The sequence below is a fragment of the Branchiostoma lanceolatum genome, chromosome 13, assembly GCF_035083965.1.
Source record: "Branchiostoma lanceolatum isolate klBraLanc5 chromosome 13, klBraLanc5.hap2, whole genome shotgun sequence".
NCBI classification, from domain to species: Eukaryota; Metazoa; Chordata; class Leptocardii; order Amphioxiformes; family Branchiostomatidae; genus Branchiostoma; species Branchiostoma lanceolatum.
The window spans coordinates 9,951,761-9,968,869 of NC_089734.1; the positions used below are offsets into that span (position 1 = coordinate 9,951,761).

The 17,109-nt window shown below is 39.0% G+C and overlaps 1 protein-coding gene across 3 annotated transcripts; it reads left to right on the forward strand.

Moving 5' to 3' along the window:
* The first annotated feature begins 14 nt into the window (after positions 1–14).
* On the forward strand, positions 15–16,672 carry LOC136446701 (RISC-loading complex subunit tarbp2-like). 3 transcript variants are annotated; one of them, XM_066445181.1, is made up of 8 exons: positions 15–239; positions 7,135–7,269; positions 8,119–8,247; positions 8,701–8,730; positions 9,180–9,376; positions 9,761–9,891; positions 12,485–12,686; positions 13,998–16,672. In XM_066445181.1, the coding sequence occupies exons 2-8, from the start codon at positions 7,139–7,141 to the stop codon at positions 14,171–14,173; spliced, it is 996 nt and encodes a 331-aa protein (XP_066301278.1). In that variant the 5' UTR covers positions 15–239; positions 7,135–7,138; the 3' UTR covers positions 14,174–16,672. The 3 variants fall into 3 exon arrangements, with proteins under 3 accessions (XP_066301278.1, XP_066301279.1, XP_066301280.1); XM_066445182.1 differs by having other exon boundaries at positions 14,016–16,672; XM_066445183.1 differs by having other exon boundaries at positions 9,198–9,376.
* The last annotated feature ends 437 nt before the right edge of the window (positions 16,673–17,109 follow it).

Consider the following 17,109-nt stretch of genomic DNA (forward strand, 5'->3'; position numbering starts at 1 on the left):
CTCCCATTCTGACCAATCAGCATCCGTGATTCAGAGCTGCGCAGTGGACTGTCTGGGAGGGACCGGGCTCCAAAATTTCGCACCTTTTTCCTTTCAAGGGTCCGTTTTGATGCTTAAAATCCCGGGATTCCTGTAAACAAGGGAGTTCTGGGGTTTTAGTTTCATTACTGACTGGACTTAGGAAGGTTCTCCGGCTTTTCATCGCTTGCCACGGTCTGGAATTCCCGCTGAAGTTCCCGGTAAGTGTAAAGCACATGTGTCTTTTGTTCGTCGATTTTCTTGTTAGCCCTTCATATAAATTATGTTTCCATTCATATACGATATACTTGACGAAGGATCGTGAATTATATAGCAGATTTGTATGTATTTGTTAGCGTGCTACAGGAAACGGCCCTTGTTTTAGTGAATGAAATGTTAGATTTGCTATTTTTGACTACCGGTTTTACGCTTCAATTTGATCTTGATTGTTATGCATCGAAGTTTCACAGGGCTTTCTTTCGAATTGTGAATAGATGAATTATGATCATACTTTGAGTTTATGCAATTAGTCTTTATGATTTGCTAAGAATTTAGAATGCCTTATATGTGTATAATTTAGGCCTACATTAGTCTGATGATTTTCCCCAAAAATGTATAACAACGTTGTCCTCAGATGGATTAACAATAACAGTAACGTCACACACAATTTGTATGATATTATCAGCTTATCAAAATATAATATTACGTGTATTACTTCAGCTCCATTTCGTGCATGGTGTAACTGCATTCATTCAAATGTATGTAACTGCATTAGCTTTGTGGTAATAAGGTATGCCATAGAACACAATGGTGTTCCAGTCCCTAAGGATTTGGCAATCATGCCTTTTAAAGGTGCATGATTTATATCTACTTTCTGATCACCACTTTTGTATGAATGGGATAACCTATAGTCTAGATTGTGGTAACTCTAAACTGTGGCACGCATAAAATGTTTATTGTGTCGGTTGAATCATAGATGAGCTCATAAATGTCCATGATTTGACTTGGCACCATATAAACTGTTGTAAAATGCACAATGCACTGAGAAGATATTTGGTGCTCTTGGTAACAAGAATTGAGTGTTGGTTCACATAATATGAGGAACGTTAATCAGCAAATGTTACAGTTGAGATGATATTGCATATATTTGTATCCATCTAAATTGTCAGTGCCGTAATACATAAAACATTGCATGGTGCTAGTGAAATGTCGAGTGCAACTTGACAATGGGCCATGAATCTGTGGCTTATTTATGATTTCGAAGGTATGATTGACACACAAGTCATGCGACTAAGTAAGAATAATATTACCTTGTATAACTGTGATACAATATACAGTCAAACCTGTATTAGCGGTCACCTTTGCATAGCGGCCACCTGCCCATAGTGGTCACTTTTTGTCGGTCCCTTGGATTTTTCCCATTGACATAAGCATTAAGAATTAGGCTATAGCGGCCACCTGTCCAACGCGGTCGCGGCCAGACGATTTTCGGTCCCGCGAGTACAGTAACACTGCCGATAACGGTCGCGGCGCGCCGGTAGAAGCCGCATCGCCACCGCACGCCGGGTTCAAAATCTTCATTTTTTCACGCAGTTATCAAATTTATGCGGCCTCAACTGGATAGGATCATAATAAAGAAAACCAGAATGTTTTATCTTTGTTAGAAAATCCATGGTTTGACGCGAAGTCAAGTATAGTTTTCTTCACATGGCTTGCGTTTGTACATCGTGGTAAAATTGACAATTTCTGTGCATTTCGACTGGACAAATATTACGGCAGCCTTTTGGAAAATACAACCCACACATGTACCTGATGCGGTAAGTTCGCGAAATGTTTGAATGCCGGCACAATTTCCATTTTCACCGGGAATTCATTCAAATTGTGCTCAAAACGTGATTCGCGCAATTTTCAAAATGGCGCTGATACAAACTGGATAGGTAGCAGCATAAAGGTCAACGGAAGACACCACTATTACGGAGGTATAATATACTAAATTTATTTTGCTGCAAAGTATCACTGAGGATAATTACTAAACCAAAAGCTTCAAAATGACTGTGGATAATACTACTATGATGTAAAATTTGGGCTGTTGCAATTTTCTGAAAAGACAAAAAGCCCTCAAAAGAGCGACCTTCTTCTGAGTACCCTATTAGCATAATGGTAGATGCTGATCAACACAAGCCACAACAAGAGACTGAGGAAAATTGTCGCCACGATTTTATGTTTGAAAATGGTCGAAAACGAACAGTAAGTGACAACTGAGCAACATGTATTTTGTTCTTAACTAACTAGGAGTAAAAGAACAACAATCGAACTTCTAAAATGTGCCTTACCTGTTTACATGTGTACTGTACGGTGAATAAATGTATCTCAGTGGGTACTGAAAATATGTGTCACTCATGGTCAATTAATCGACATTTTCTCCATAGCGGCCACCTGTTCTTAGCGGCCAGTTTTGGCCAGTCCCTTGAGTGACCGCTATAGACAGGTTTGACTGTACTTTGTGAAGGTTAGCAATAGAATTTTTTTAAATAAATTTCACAATCACAGCCAATCTGTTAAAGTATTCTACTCGCTGATACAGATAAATTGTTACATCTGTATCTCAAAGAAAATCATATGCACACCTGCCTAATTTTGTGCTATACCTTTGCTTGAAGACAAGAAATAAACTTTTTTCTCTACCTTATTTGATGTAAGTAGATCTAGAGGTTGTATGCAACAATAGTTATCTCAAAGCCTCCAAAACTTGCCTGACTAGATGTGCACATACCCTATCCAATACAAGGCCCAGCGTACACCATTTTACCTGCCCTATTATTATATCACGCTCCCATGACATGTTATCATCACGGCCTCAGTTACATGATAAAGGATTTCCCTCCCTGCACATGGAGGACAAAGATGTGATTTGGAACCGAAACAGCAATGAAAGGGCATCACTAATGACCCAGATATGATCTGGACAGTCATGTTTTACCCATCAGGGTTTATTTCAACGCTTGCCAGATCATCGGGTGTAGAACAGAAAATGACTCTGGATTCATTCGACCTTGTCATGCCTTGATGTTTGACTCATACTCACAGCGAAGAGATATTAAACCATCGCTCAAAATTTCTCCTGCTCAAGTAGGTGCAATATAGGATTCTGTCCAATTGGTAATAGCATTTCTACTGTTCTATATAGAAAAGTTTTTTTCTACATACAGGACACAGCCCAGTTAATTTTTGTAAAATTCTATTTTGTAGACCTAAGAGTTAGACAAAGCCAGAAATTTGACTGATCCAATTATTACAGACAGGTAGAATTTGACCAATGAATGATGAGCAGTCTTGAACAAAAGAGGACTTTAAAGTAAAACTGAAATCAATGTTATGATATAGAATTATAAGGCTGAAGCATGTTTCATTTCTCTATGGAGAGATATATAGTAAAAGACCAATCATAAGGTCAGACTGTATATATACTTCATTCTATGCTGTGCCATTTTTAACTGAATCTTGTCAAACCAAATAGCATTCAGGCAAATTCTGTACTACTTCTTCCATATGGTTGCTTCTATGTCAATGCTTTCTGTCAGATAAATGTAGAGTTATGGTTCAAACTACATCTAAACCTCAAGCAATTTGGAAAAAAAACTGCTAAATGTGCCAAACTGAAATACCGTTAGTAACATTGTTCCATTTTTAGAGTGTAGCTCCCTGGCAGTTTTCCCATAACACTATTCCATTGCTTCTTCTCCATGCATTTCTTGCATAGCAAATTGCGAAAGCTATATGATGCCACGTGCAATGAAAAAGAATGATTGTCTGCCCAAGTGCATGTATAATGAACATGTATAATAAAAAGACCAGAGACCTGACTGTTAAAAGGTGATACTCCGTTTAGGTCCCATGATAACTACAGTGATTACTAGACCTCATGATTCCGTGCATAATTGCTCATGTCTGTGCCCCAGTAGGGTCAGTAATCGAGTCTTCCGGGATGGCAACTAATTGTGGTATAATGAATAAGTAATGAGGGTCCTTGGGAGACTTTAGGAGGGAAAATCTGCAACAGTGTTTATCGATAATATATCGTTAAAGCTGGCTCCTTGGAAAGCAATCGTTTGTAATAATAAAGCCTCTGAAGTTGAAAGATACATGGCTGGTCTTCATCGGTATAGTGCATGTTCTACTAGTACTAGTAGTATGTAAAATGTAAATTTGTAAGATAGATATTCAAATAAGTAATTGACCTGTCATTGACCAAGCATCAAAATAATTTAATTTAGGAAACTACTTACATGTACATGTATTACTACTAGTTGTCCTTATTTCAACAGTCAGCATCAAAATAATTAAATTTAGGAAACTACTTACATGTACATGTAAATAGTTGTCCTAATTTCAACAGTCAGCATCAAAATAATTTAATTTAGGAAACTACTTACATGTACATGTATTACTAGTGGTTTTTTAAAAGAAATTTACCAAATATGCCACATTTCATAGCATGTGTTTATATTTATTTGTGTTGCATACCTGGTTAACCACCTCATGGCATAACACACCAGGTTTGTACTGAAGAGTAAAAGTTGCATATCCGGACAGATTTATTTGATCCACTCACACCGGGAAGAACACTACTCTTTTCAGTTTTCAATAGGTGTGATGGGTTCTTTTAGTGCTCAAATGTGGCTTTCCTCAAACATGTGACCTCCATTTAACGTCTTATCGGAGGAACGTCCCTAACTGAAGCTTGGTGCTCATTTTCACCTGAGTAAAATGAGAAAATTTGTGTAAAGTACCTTTCCCAAAGGCACAACATCAATGGGACAAGCCAGGGAACCTGGATTTGAACCTAGGACCTCTGGGTTTGGGGCCAAACACTCTGCCAATGCGCCACCACAATGCCACAATTTATTTATTTTTGTTAATTAAAATAGAGACAACATGTAGGTTCATCCCTTATAAATGAAGAGCAGCTTTTTTGTTTTACTTTGAATTAATCCTCTGACTGCAAAGGTTGCATATTATAAGATTTTTAGATTTTAATCCTATTAAGTTGTGTATTAGAATCTGGAAGAATGCATTTCCTGTATTAGTCTGCCTAAGTGGAGCTACAGCTTACTTACCCAGAGGATAATGCCTGACATATTGCAGGATTGTTGAGGACATAATCTTAAGAGCTATCAGCAATGAAGTTGAATGGGAACCCTGGAGGTGATGTATCGATTCTGTGCTGCCTACTTCATTAAATTAATACCAATCTTGGCTAAGTACCAACAGCTGGCTGCTGGAAATATATTGGCAGTAGAAATGTGTTCTGACAGAACTTGGCTGCAGTGCTAACATGTGAGCAGGGCTGTCTCTAGCTTTACATTTTTGTCTGTCCTACTGATTGTTAAGAAGCCCATGTTGTTGATTTTCATCGTTAAATCTGTCATTCTTAGCTTACGAAAATACATTTTCATCAGTTTTCTGTCATAAGATTCTTTTTTTTTTGACAGATGGGATGAAATTTCTGTCTGTTCCTACAAGCAAATTTCCATCCTGGGGCGGAGGGATGGGTCCGGGAGACAGCCCAGAATGTTAGTTATGTATCTGGGCTCAGTGTTGATATTGGTACAGGCACTGGTAGAAGAGTATTGGGAATTTTTGTCATGTTGTAAAAACCTGCAGGTTTCAATAGAAATATGTCTGCTGTTCTATATCATATGTATATAATCATCTCATGGCAGCTGAATCGTACCTGTATAGGTATTGCATCATCCTAAAAAGCTTACAATATGCAGTATACTTTATAGCTAGTAACTTGCTGAGTGAGTGAGTGAGTGAGTGAGTGAGTGAGTGAGTGAGTAAGAGTTAGTGAGTGAGTGAGTGAGTTTCAATTTGGTACAAATTATGGTTCAACTTGGAATAAATTTTTATGATTTAACGAATTTATTAGATAGCTGCACAACTAGTCAATGGACAGGAATAAGAGACCAAAAGACAAAAGTATACATGTAGATTAACATACAAAAGATGAACATCTGAATAGTTCCTGACTTCCATTTTGGTGATTGGTACTGTAAGTAGTCGTTCAGTTCTATCGATCATCAGTAAGTAAGGCACTGAAAGGAGAAGATAGCTCACACTTGCACCGACCGAGGAATGTGAAGGAAATTTAATTTGTGCCCTGCATGACTTAAGGCCAGGAAATCAATAGGAGCTGAAGTGGCCGGAAGATATTGGATTATGATAAAGTATTGTATAGGCCCTTTCCTGTGTACTAGTTAATCATCGAGAGGTTTGAAAGGATCAGACGTTTTATGTTTTAGCTTCCATTGCCGATGTATGTAGGTGTAATGGCTATTCCGTAATGGGGCGCTGTAAAAAAGGAAATGGATAGAGCAAGATGGCAGTTTGACAGTTCCTGTGCAACATACATGTACCTTTGTTGATAGAATAATGTCAGAAATTCCATCCTAAGTAATTTTTTTCATTTTTGTAGGCTTGTCCATAATTTGTTTCTACTGAAACTGCACCATAGACACAGCTCAAAATCAAATGTCTAAAGGTCTTGGGCAGACAATATAGATTTATTGTGCACTCACATCAAGTGCCAGTCATTGGTGTGCATTTCAATTTTCAAGATGTGTTAAAAGACCTGCCGTAAATGTCTTGTAAGCAGAGATGTGACAGAATGGAGGGCACCGGTAGTGATGTACTGTTTCTGGCATTTTTTTCATGCATAAAAGAATTGCAATCATATCTTGCAAAATTGATTTCAAGGTAGATCATGGCAAAAACATGACACAGAGTTAGAAACTACTGTAAATATATAGTCCATGGCTTGCAAGATTGCCTTTGCAAAGTAAAGGATCTATAGTGATGAAACCAACTTAGCTGTTCCAAAGATTTCCCATTCTGTAACATACTTAATCTAGGCCGTGATAGTGATTTTCCAATATGTGTTAAAGCCTTATAGGAATATATTGTTATAGAGAGTGGGGCAAGGAATTGGTTAGAAGTTCCTGAAGGTGACATAATCTTCTATCTGCTAAGGAAGCCCCTTGGTACAACTTTTGCATAGCTTACAGTGTTAGGCAGCAGGAATATGGTTAAATTTGAAACCTTGATGTATTCCAGAGCCATGAGCACCATGGGACACCAGAAAACTCCCATCAGCCTCTTGCAGGAGCTCAGCACCCACATGGGCAAAACGGCGCAGTACGATCTCATCGCAACAGAGGGCGCTGCACATCAGCAGACCTTTGTGTTTCGGTAAAGACAACATCTCTTCATTGACTAGCTATAGCATGTTGACTACTCATATAAAACTATTACTTAGTATTAGGTTAGCTCCAACAAGACACAATCACCACACAGACAGTTCTGTAGATCGACATACATTTTATTTTTACCTTTGGACTCACTGTAGTATTAGGACAGTGAATCTTGGTATGCAGGTACGGTATGCATATTAACAATATTAACATGCATACCGTACCTGCATGCCAAGAAAAGTAATGAATAGTGACACAATTTGTCTTTGCAATTAATTCTCCTCCCTCGGGTTCATTTCATTAAGCACAGTCATGAACAGAATAATGCAAACAAAGTATTCCTGTGATATTGCATTAGACTGTGTACATTCATGATTACATTAGACATTTCCAACAGAAACCAAAATTAGAAAACAGTGAATCTATAGTGTAATTTGTCTAGTATATTGACATATTAACTTCTTCAATTTGATTTTACTGCTATGAGGCATGATTATTTTTGGATTTGTGCTGTCAAACAGCTATACAATAATTTTACTTTCAGAAATGTTTGTGATATTAAGATAAAGCCACTGGCTTTACCTATTTATGAAAATAACATATATTTCACCTGCAGGGATTGAATAACCCCCTGCAAACATGATAAAGAAAAAAAAACTATATATAATCTGTAATTTGACAGACTTAAAAAGCAGGTTGTCATTATGAATTACAAGTCTTTCAACTTCAAGACTTACCTGCCACAAATGGTACCTGTCTTAATTTTAGATTCTACATTGCTCATCATTGTTGAGTTTCTTAAGGCACCATGTACATGTACAAGGTATGAGGTTGAGTTTTTCCCCAGCGTTACTGTAGGGGATGTGGTGGCTACTGGAGCAGGACTGAGTAAGAAGGCTGCAAAACACAAGGCCGCTGAGAGTGCTCTGAACATCATCCAGGGGAAGGTCACTCCTGAGGAAGCCAACAACATGAGGTACTTTTACTTTATACCATGTACATAAACTTTATTTTATATCTCTTTAATATCTTTGCCGAGAGGGTTATGTTTTCAGTTCATCTGTGTGTTTGTGTCTTTGTGACAATGTTATATAAAGATAACTCGAGAATGGCTGGATGGATTGTCTTGATATTTGGCATGTTAGAAGGTCTTAGTGAGACCTCCAAATGATTAGATTTTTGGGCCTCTAGCAGCTTGTTATGGTACTGTAGCAGAACGTCACATTTTGATATCTCATTTGAAAATACAATGTATTACAAAATGTACTGGAAGTCACACTTTTTTTTCACTCCATCTCAATAAAGAGTCAAATATTAAATAGACTTTTTATTTTGACATGTTGGTCAATTTACCTTGTGTATGCCTATGTGTATGATTCTTGTCTTACTGTATGCTCCATGATTGATGTGATTGTGTGTTGTTTTACAGTCACCTCCATACTACTGCAGGGGAACAAAGGTGGGACTTCTTCTATTGTTACAATCAGAACTATTTGTTATTGGGCTATAGCATTAGGCCACAGCAAATAAATTTTGCATTCTTGCATTAGATTTGGAGTCTGCAGGAGATGTCATCCATAAAACTGCTGTGGCCTATGCTTAGCCCATGTAACCTCCATTAACATTAATCTGCCAAGTTACACAAACCTGCCACTTCGAAAAACAATGGGTTTGAGAGATCTCTAGTGCTGCACCCCCCAGGTATGCACAGTTTAGATATACAGGAGTGCATCTGGCGGAAGTTGTGTAATAGAGATCTGTTTGGACGTGGAGGGTGGTGGAGTTATGTAACCTGGTGGAATTATGTTAGTAGATGTTAGCCTTTTCTGATCAATTTTCTCCTTGTGCCTTACGACATGACTTATGACCAAGAGACGACTAAATCCCGAGTGTTTCCTTGACGTATAGCTGCCCTGTTCCACCCAGCACGTACTCCGAATCAGGCGGAGTCCTCACACCGCCGGACAACCCCATTGGTCAGTTGCAGGAACTGGTGGTGGAGCGCGGGTGGAGACTGCCCGAGTACATCGTCATCTCCGAGCAGGGCCCTCCCCACTGTAAGGAGTTCACCATTCAGGTCAAGGTCGAGAAGTTCAAGGACACAGGTCAGTCATACGGCAAAGGTCATGAAAACATCATGTGTAGATCATAAGATGAATTGCATGTTTAATGAAAGGTAATTTCTAACTCTTCACCCTTCCTATACTTACAAATGTGATGTACCTGTGCTTTTGATAAGGTCTATTCTATTTGAAAAGCATACCAGAAAATTCATGGGCTTTTGAACTGAGAAAGAAAAGATGGAAAGACAAAGAAAGAAAATGATGGAAAGACCAAGAAAATGATGAAAATACAAAAAGAGGGGAAGATTGTAAATCGTTGAGCAAAATTTCTGTCTCTCAGAATAGATAAATACATATTTGTTTGAAATTCTAGGACAACTTCACTTGCTTAATTTATTCAAAAATATCTCTGCCTACATCTGATAGGGACTGGTTCATCCAAGAAGGCAGCGAAGCGTTCAGCGGCGGGGGTGCTTCTGACGCGACTGCGGGAGATCCCGCCCGACCAACAGGACATGGTGCGAGATGCGGACATCGACGAGGACTCTGTACCTTTTGTACGTAATTCTGAATCTGATCCTAACACTCCTCCAGAATTATCAGCAGAAGTCCTAGATAGCGATACATAATGAATGATTGTTTAATTACCGATGTTTAAATCTTCCATTTCAGCTCAGATCAGTTTCATTTACTTACAGAAATCATTCCCACTGATTTATGTCATAGTGTATCATTGATAATCTATGTATATAATACCAGGCCTTTCATATGAATCTAAACTCTACTTTGGGCAAACATAATTCAATCATTTTGAAGCCATTGTCATGAAAAAATTCAACATAAAACAGATCGGCAAACTTGATGACCAATTCTTAAAGAAAAGAATTGAACTTGGAGAATGGATAAAATTGTGGTCATAAGAGTTAAAGTATTTCATGCAATGAATTGTGAAATACAAAGGCATTTTACAATAGTCTATAAAAAAGATTTAACCAAACGTCTATCTGAAATTGAGTATTTTATATTTTTGTACAGGCTAGCAATATGTTATTGAAGTTGTATGGTTTTGTGACAGTGAAACTAAGAAATTGGTGTCAAGAGACTTGTAAAGTAGACACTGATGCTGCGAAAATTAGTGGTGAGTTTTTCCCTTGTGAGCTTTCATTTCAATAGACACTGATATCAAAGTGTTTTCCAATGGGCATTTTTTTTAGTAAGTCATACATGTATGTATGAAATAAAAACACAATTCATAAGTCTTCGTTTCATTGTTTGATTGGACAACTGTTGGTGAAAAACTCTTTTTCGTCACTTTTTCTCCCTTGCTGCCTTTACAAGAGAAAGGAGTTGAAAGCTTGCTTATTTTCTTAGTCTGCTTTGTTTGCAATTGCGGCTTTAAAAGGTTGTCAAGAAATGTTTTTAGCCAGCCTCAAAGATTCGGCATGTTGTTCCAAACACTACAGTGACTTTTGGTGTCTTCTTTGACATATACTCACTGGAAAAACACTGTCTGCAATTCAGTCTCTACTTTACATAAACCCGATTCACACTGGGAAACTTTTCTGGACGTACGACAACGATGTACGTCTTTGGCTTACAGCGCCTTTTTTCCTGGGTGTGAATCGGCCTGCGCGTCGTACGACAAGTATTTCTATGGCCTGTATGACTTTGTCTTATGTTACTTCCATGGTCGTACGGGTCATAAAAATGCCTGTCATTCCACACGCAGGATAAACGTCCAGAAATTTTCCCAGTGTGACTCAGGTCATAGCCTCCAACAGACATTCAGTGGGAGGTAGGGATGTATGAAGTCCCCACCCCCCTGTGAAGGCCTGTTGGAGGCTAACTTTGTGAGCCTCTGCTGTGGTGTGCAGAAGCGCTTCAAAGCGAATCCCCCCGAGGACATGGTGGACTCTGAGGATGAGTGGTGCGGAGAGCAGGTATACCCTGGGCCGCAGACACTCCTAGTGGGGGGCGGAGGAGGAAATGTTTAGTACCACACGCCGTCAGTCACAAAGGCAACTAGTGACTGCCTTCAAAAGAGCTATTTTAAGTGACAATGTGTTCATCACCAATGCCTGTTGTCACTTTGAAGCCCGAAAAGTTTTAATGCCACTTGTGTCGCTTTCCCAAAACTTGCAAGACTGCTGAGTGTCCTTTTGACGTTCTATGATGACAAAATTTGAAGAGATACCTTTTCATTCTGATAATTATAACTTAAAAAGGCTATTCGTCCTGTGCTTAAGCTAAAATTTATTCGGTGGTGTTTTGAAGCTCATAAGTCAAACGCTTAAAGTTAAACAGGTATTCTAAAGAATGAAAAATACTATCTCTTTCACAGTAGCAAACTCCATGATTACCTGTGTGGTATTAGACATGACCTGTCCACCTCAGACAAGGAGTGACTGAAACCCAGGGTAGCCTACATGCAGTGTAGAACTGACACCCAGGAAACAAACCTCACTAACATAAATGCCTTACCAACCTGGGAGGACATGCTAGGGTACAGTTTGGGTCTGGTGTAGTTGTCCTTCTGACAAGTCTTTTTTTCTCCGTCAGTTAGTGGTCACTCTTGTTTCTAAATCCAGTCCAGATTATCCTTAGCTACACACAATCAAAGTTGCTTCTCCAGATGTAAAGAAAGTTTTGTAAAACTATTTGAAAACATTATAAAGGATAGAAGAAGTTATTCTGATTTGTTTCGCATTGTTATTTCCAACTTTTCCACAGTTCAGTAGTAAGCTCACTGTTGATATCAACTTTCATGGAAGACCTGTCTACGAAGCAGCATGTTGATACTGTGTAGCCCTGTGTGGTCTCATACTAACTAATACATGTACCTCTAACAAATTTGAGAGAAAGATATTAAATGTAGCGAAAAGTAAAAGACTCAGACACTTCGTTTAAAAAAAAGGACAAAAAAAGAGCAAAGTTCCAAACAACAATTTCATCGCCTTGGTGTCAGCACATTGCCATCATAGTTTCGGACATAAGGGTTTTTGTATCATTGACACCATATAAAAATTTTCTAGCCTATCAGAACACCGTAGACTAAATACAAATTGAAAGTCTAGTAACTCTGATTTCTGATTGGTCCCTCAGAATACAAATTGAAAGTCTAGTAATTCTGACTTCTGATTGGTCCCTCAGGTTGTCCGCGACTCCAAGACTGGTGTGAAGCCCATGCACTCCGCCCGCATCGGCATCACGTGGGCGACCCTGCGGAACTCCGCGGGGGAGAAGATCACGCGGCTGAAGTCCACCTCTCTGAGCACGCCCAACTCCAACTACTGCCAGCTGCTACAGGAGCTTGCTGAGGAACAGAACTTCGAAGTGGAATATCTGGACATTGGTATGATCTACATGTTCTGTTTTACAGTCACAGGAATGTTTGTTTGTTTATTTATTTATTCAGGGGGATGCATATCGCCTAAAATGTGATTTTCAATGTGCCCTGGGCTTTACATTAACTCATTGTTACAACAAAGGTAACTAAAAAAGTTACTCAACTTACTAAATGATACATGACCAAAATGACATGATGCTTTACAGACTTTTTCTTTCATTCTTTTGCATTGGAATTGTAGTGTACAGCTTCATGATTTGCAAGTAAAAAGAACCAGTGGGGAGTACTTATTCCTATGGGCCGAAAAAGATCAATTTCATCTAACACTGAATTTAGATCCCATGAAAATCCATCAATGATCATGGAATAGCTATGATGAAAAAAAACAACGACACTAGTCTGCTAGTCAGTATGCTTTTGGTTGATGGATATAATAACAGCTAGTAATATTTACCCTTTATGTCTACAGATGTTGTTTTTATGAAATCGTTGTGTATGATCATCTGAAAATCAGTCTATCATCCTTCAAGATTCTAGCCTGAAATCTAGCTATATATATATTAGTTTCAGCTGTTCCCTAAATGGCAGTATGTACAAGTTGGGAAGCAGCTAAAGCTAATGTGGTTGGATTTCAAGCTATCAAAGCTCATGTTAAAAAAAAGCTGGTATCTCATTGGACTTTGCCTAATTGCAACAAATTATTGCGGCAACTTTGAATTTTTTGCCAATTTTCCCTAACGGTCCTACTGACATGCAATGCATAGGTAAAACACATGACCTCTAAAAACAAAATGGCCGCACCCTGAATGTCACATCCTCAGTTTCGGCCCCAAATTAGATACAAGATCACTCTTTTTTTTAAACGTTAAAAAAAATCACCATTTCAGGCGACAAATTAGCCTTCATTGGTCACAAATTGAAACTGATTGGTGCCTGTTTGCACCAGTTTGCGAATGTTTCGCAACCAGTTGCAAACAGACACGGCCCAGTGAGATACCCGCTTAGACCCGATTTACACTGGGAAAATTTTCTGGACAACAACATACGTTGTACGGTGCCTTTTTTCCTGGGTGTGACTGTGAATCGGCCCTGCGCGTCGTATGGCAGGCATTTTTATGGCGCTTACGACTTTGCCGTACGTTACCTCCAAGGTGTTACACGGGCCATAAAAATGCCTGTCATACGACACGCAGGGCCAACTCACACTCAGGAAAAAAGGTATCGCACGCCGTTGTTGTACGTCCAGAAAATTTGACCAGTGCGAATCGGGTCTTCAGTTCTTGCCCCCCACCTGACGGCGTCTATGTAACCATACAGCGGGTATGTTTGCTGCAGAGGAGTTGAGCGCCTCCAGCCTGCACCAGTGCCTGGTCCAGCTGACCACCCAGCCGGTCACCGTGTGCCACGGTCAGGGCCACACCCGCGACGAGGCCCACGCCCACGCCGCCCACAATGCTCTCCAGTACCTCAAGCTCATGGTCCGCCGTGCTTGAAGTGGGGAGGTCAAAGGTCGATAGCGTGGGTCAAGTCACAGGTGTAAGAGAACTTTCGTCACTTTCTTAGCTGGACTTTTATTCTTGCAAGAGTCACCGGAGTAAGTTATTAGCAATTATATGGTTGTGCTGGAAAACATCATGAAAGAAAGAAAAAAAATGTGTAAGTCGCCATAAAAGTTGCCCGGAAAATAGGAACAGTTGTTTCAGGCCTAACTTATGGCGAAATCCAAAGGATTTAATGTGAATAGATGGAAATGTTGTGAGATAAAGAAACTTGTGTGTGAAAAGTGCAATGTTATGCTCACTTCATTCATGGCAGTCTTGGAACAAGCATCTGTCTAACTTCACTGCTACAAAGAAATTTTAAAGTTTTCTTAGATGTACGTGCATAAAGGATGCTTAAAAATGGGCCCTAGTCAACAGATTTAGTGTTTCACAGGCAAGTCAAAACCTTGAGGACTGAGAAAACTGCAGAGGTAGTTGACCATCACCAGACAGGCATGACTCTGTGATCAATGTAAACCATGCGTACTGTGTAATAAGTATTTGCAAGAAGCTGCAGAAACAACCCATCTCTATATGTGATACGTTCATGCTCGCAAATTGGGGGGGAGGACAGATAAAAAAATTGTTGTCAATATCAAAGGTATTCAATCTTCAGGCCAGATAGATTGGATATTTTAGCATGGTCTAGATTAGACAAAAAAAAGGAAGCAAAAAAAATGCTAGTGACCAGATTTGTAGGAAAGAAGCAGATGTGTGTGTTGTACTGTGTTTTCATCACAGAGGGAAAATTGATGAATGGTTAGGAGCAGTGTTGGGTAACAGGTATCAAAAGAACAATGTTTTGAAGAAAAAAAATCATACCATCTGATAATCTAAAAAGAAAGAACAACGATTTGGCAGCTCGCCGAGTGAACTCGAAGAAACAAAGTGATTCCTCACAGGTACCCAGCATGCACTGCCAGGTCACATGACTGGGACTCAAAAGTTGTCAGTGATATATGAGCGAAGTATGAGGGCATCATTTTTATGATGGAAACTACTTTCTGATATGATAATGACAAAGGTTTCACCCATTGAAGGGCACTGAAGAATAATTTTGTGACTTTTACTCGTAGACTAGAATCAGAACTTTCTGACAATTGTGCAACAAGACCAAAGCAACAGCTATGGATGAGGTCCAAAACACTTCTTTTTTCTTTTCCGACCAGGGAAGTTCTCAGGATGCCTTTTGGCAAATATTGTATATTCTTCATCCACACATTTCCTAAGAATTTCTACTTTAAAACATTTGGAAACACAAAACGCATCTATGAGATTTAAAGCTCTGGAAAGGCTGGGAAGATATACCAAAATGTAATGATTGTTTAGGGCTTGGTACAGTTGAAAAGTTCTGTAAAAGCAGGAGAGCTTTTTTTTTAATGAAGCCATTTTCCATGGTTTAAAATGGCTCTTTTTACCTCACCCATAACTTTCTCCACAAGGAACAGGACTTCCACGGCTGTTGTCATGGCGACAAAAGATAAGATGATCATTCTGTGCAAAATTTTATCAAATCATGCAGGAAGCCATGTTGCTGTGAATATAAAGCCTTCAGTTGAAGGGAACTCACAAAAATTGTGCATTTGTCTGTGCCATACAGTACTAAAACCAATAAATGCACTCCCCTGCAAATTACTAACAAGTTGTTAAATACTCTAGTCGTCTTAGGAATCATGTCAATCGCTGCCAACTTCAAGACTTGTTGAAGGAATTGTAATTGATATACATGTAGTTAAAAGAATACAGACATTGCTTTTACAAGATTCTTGCAAACTTGAGAAATTATGCAATGAGAAAACTGTTGGTGTACATGTGCAAGAGTTTAAGATATAATCTTGCATGAGATGTATTCTAGATTGTAACATTTATTGTGCTGTAAGGAGATTGTGTTGCTGTTAATGTTTATATTGTAGAATATGTTTGAGCTTTGGAAGCTTGTTTAATATTAGGATTGACTTACTCAGATATATAGTCGTATTTATGCACATTCCTCCCACCTTGTGGACAGGAATCCCTCAAGAAAACCTTCCCCTACACTCTCAAAAACTGTTGAATGTCATCCATTGCAATGTTACTGTACTCATGTTCTGTTCTTCTGGGATTCCTTTACATGGGGTAGGTCTCTGTTGCAAGGAAATTCAAAATGTCTCAAGTGTCAACGAGGTATTTTAAAGATGTAACCTACAAAGCTGAGATCAGGTATTTTGTATGATATCTCTCTTTACTACAAAAATTTCAAAACAAACAGTCACGAAATTGTGATGCTCAACTGTTGAACAAGTACATGAAATGATGATGAGACTTTGTCTAAAAGACCTTTAGAAGGTGAAATATGGGTTAGGGGCTAGAAGGACAATCTATGTGTCATAGAGCAACAAAGTAACCTGAACCCACCTTCCCATGCTTACATAGTAGAATATACATGTAGCACAGGTTCACAAAGCAGGTTTTTGAAGTGCATAAACCTATGATATCTAATCTCCTGGATAAAAGTTGAGCTGTGATTTCCAGCAGACCAAAAATTGGACTTAAACCAAATTTTCGAATGATCAACTCCAGTCTTTGTCAAGGAATGGAGTTGATCAGTCAAAAATTTGGGTAAGTCCAATTCCTCTGTGTTGGAAATTACAGTTCAGCCAGAATGACTTCTACCGACACAGATGTACTTTCAAGTTAGTTTTTTTTTCTTGCTGCAAGAAACAGGCCAAAAAATAGCCTGAATATCAGCCAGTTTGTAGGATACTAATCTGGACAATCTCTTCCAGTGGGAGGGGCTTAGTTTGAAAGTGGACAAACCCCAAGTTGGCTGGCATCCAGGCTATATACCCACCAACAGCCTGGTCCTCTATGCTTATGTAAAGACCTCATCTTTACTTGCATCTATTTTA

Coding starts and splice junctions, on each gene's coding strand:
- LOC136446701 (XM_066445181.1), top strand. CDS start 7,139: ATGAGCACCATGGGACACCAGAAAACTCCCATCAGCCTCTTGCAGGAG. Junction 8,248..8,700: donor GAGGAAGCCAACAACATGAG/GTACTTTTACTT, acceptor GTTGTTTTACAG/TCACCTCCATACTACTGCAG. Junction 9,377..9,760: donor CGAGAAGTTCAAGGACACAG/GTCAGTCATACG, acceptor TACATCTGATAG/GGACTGGTTCATCCAAGAAG.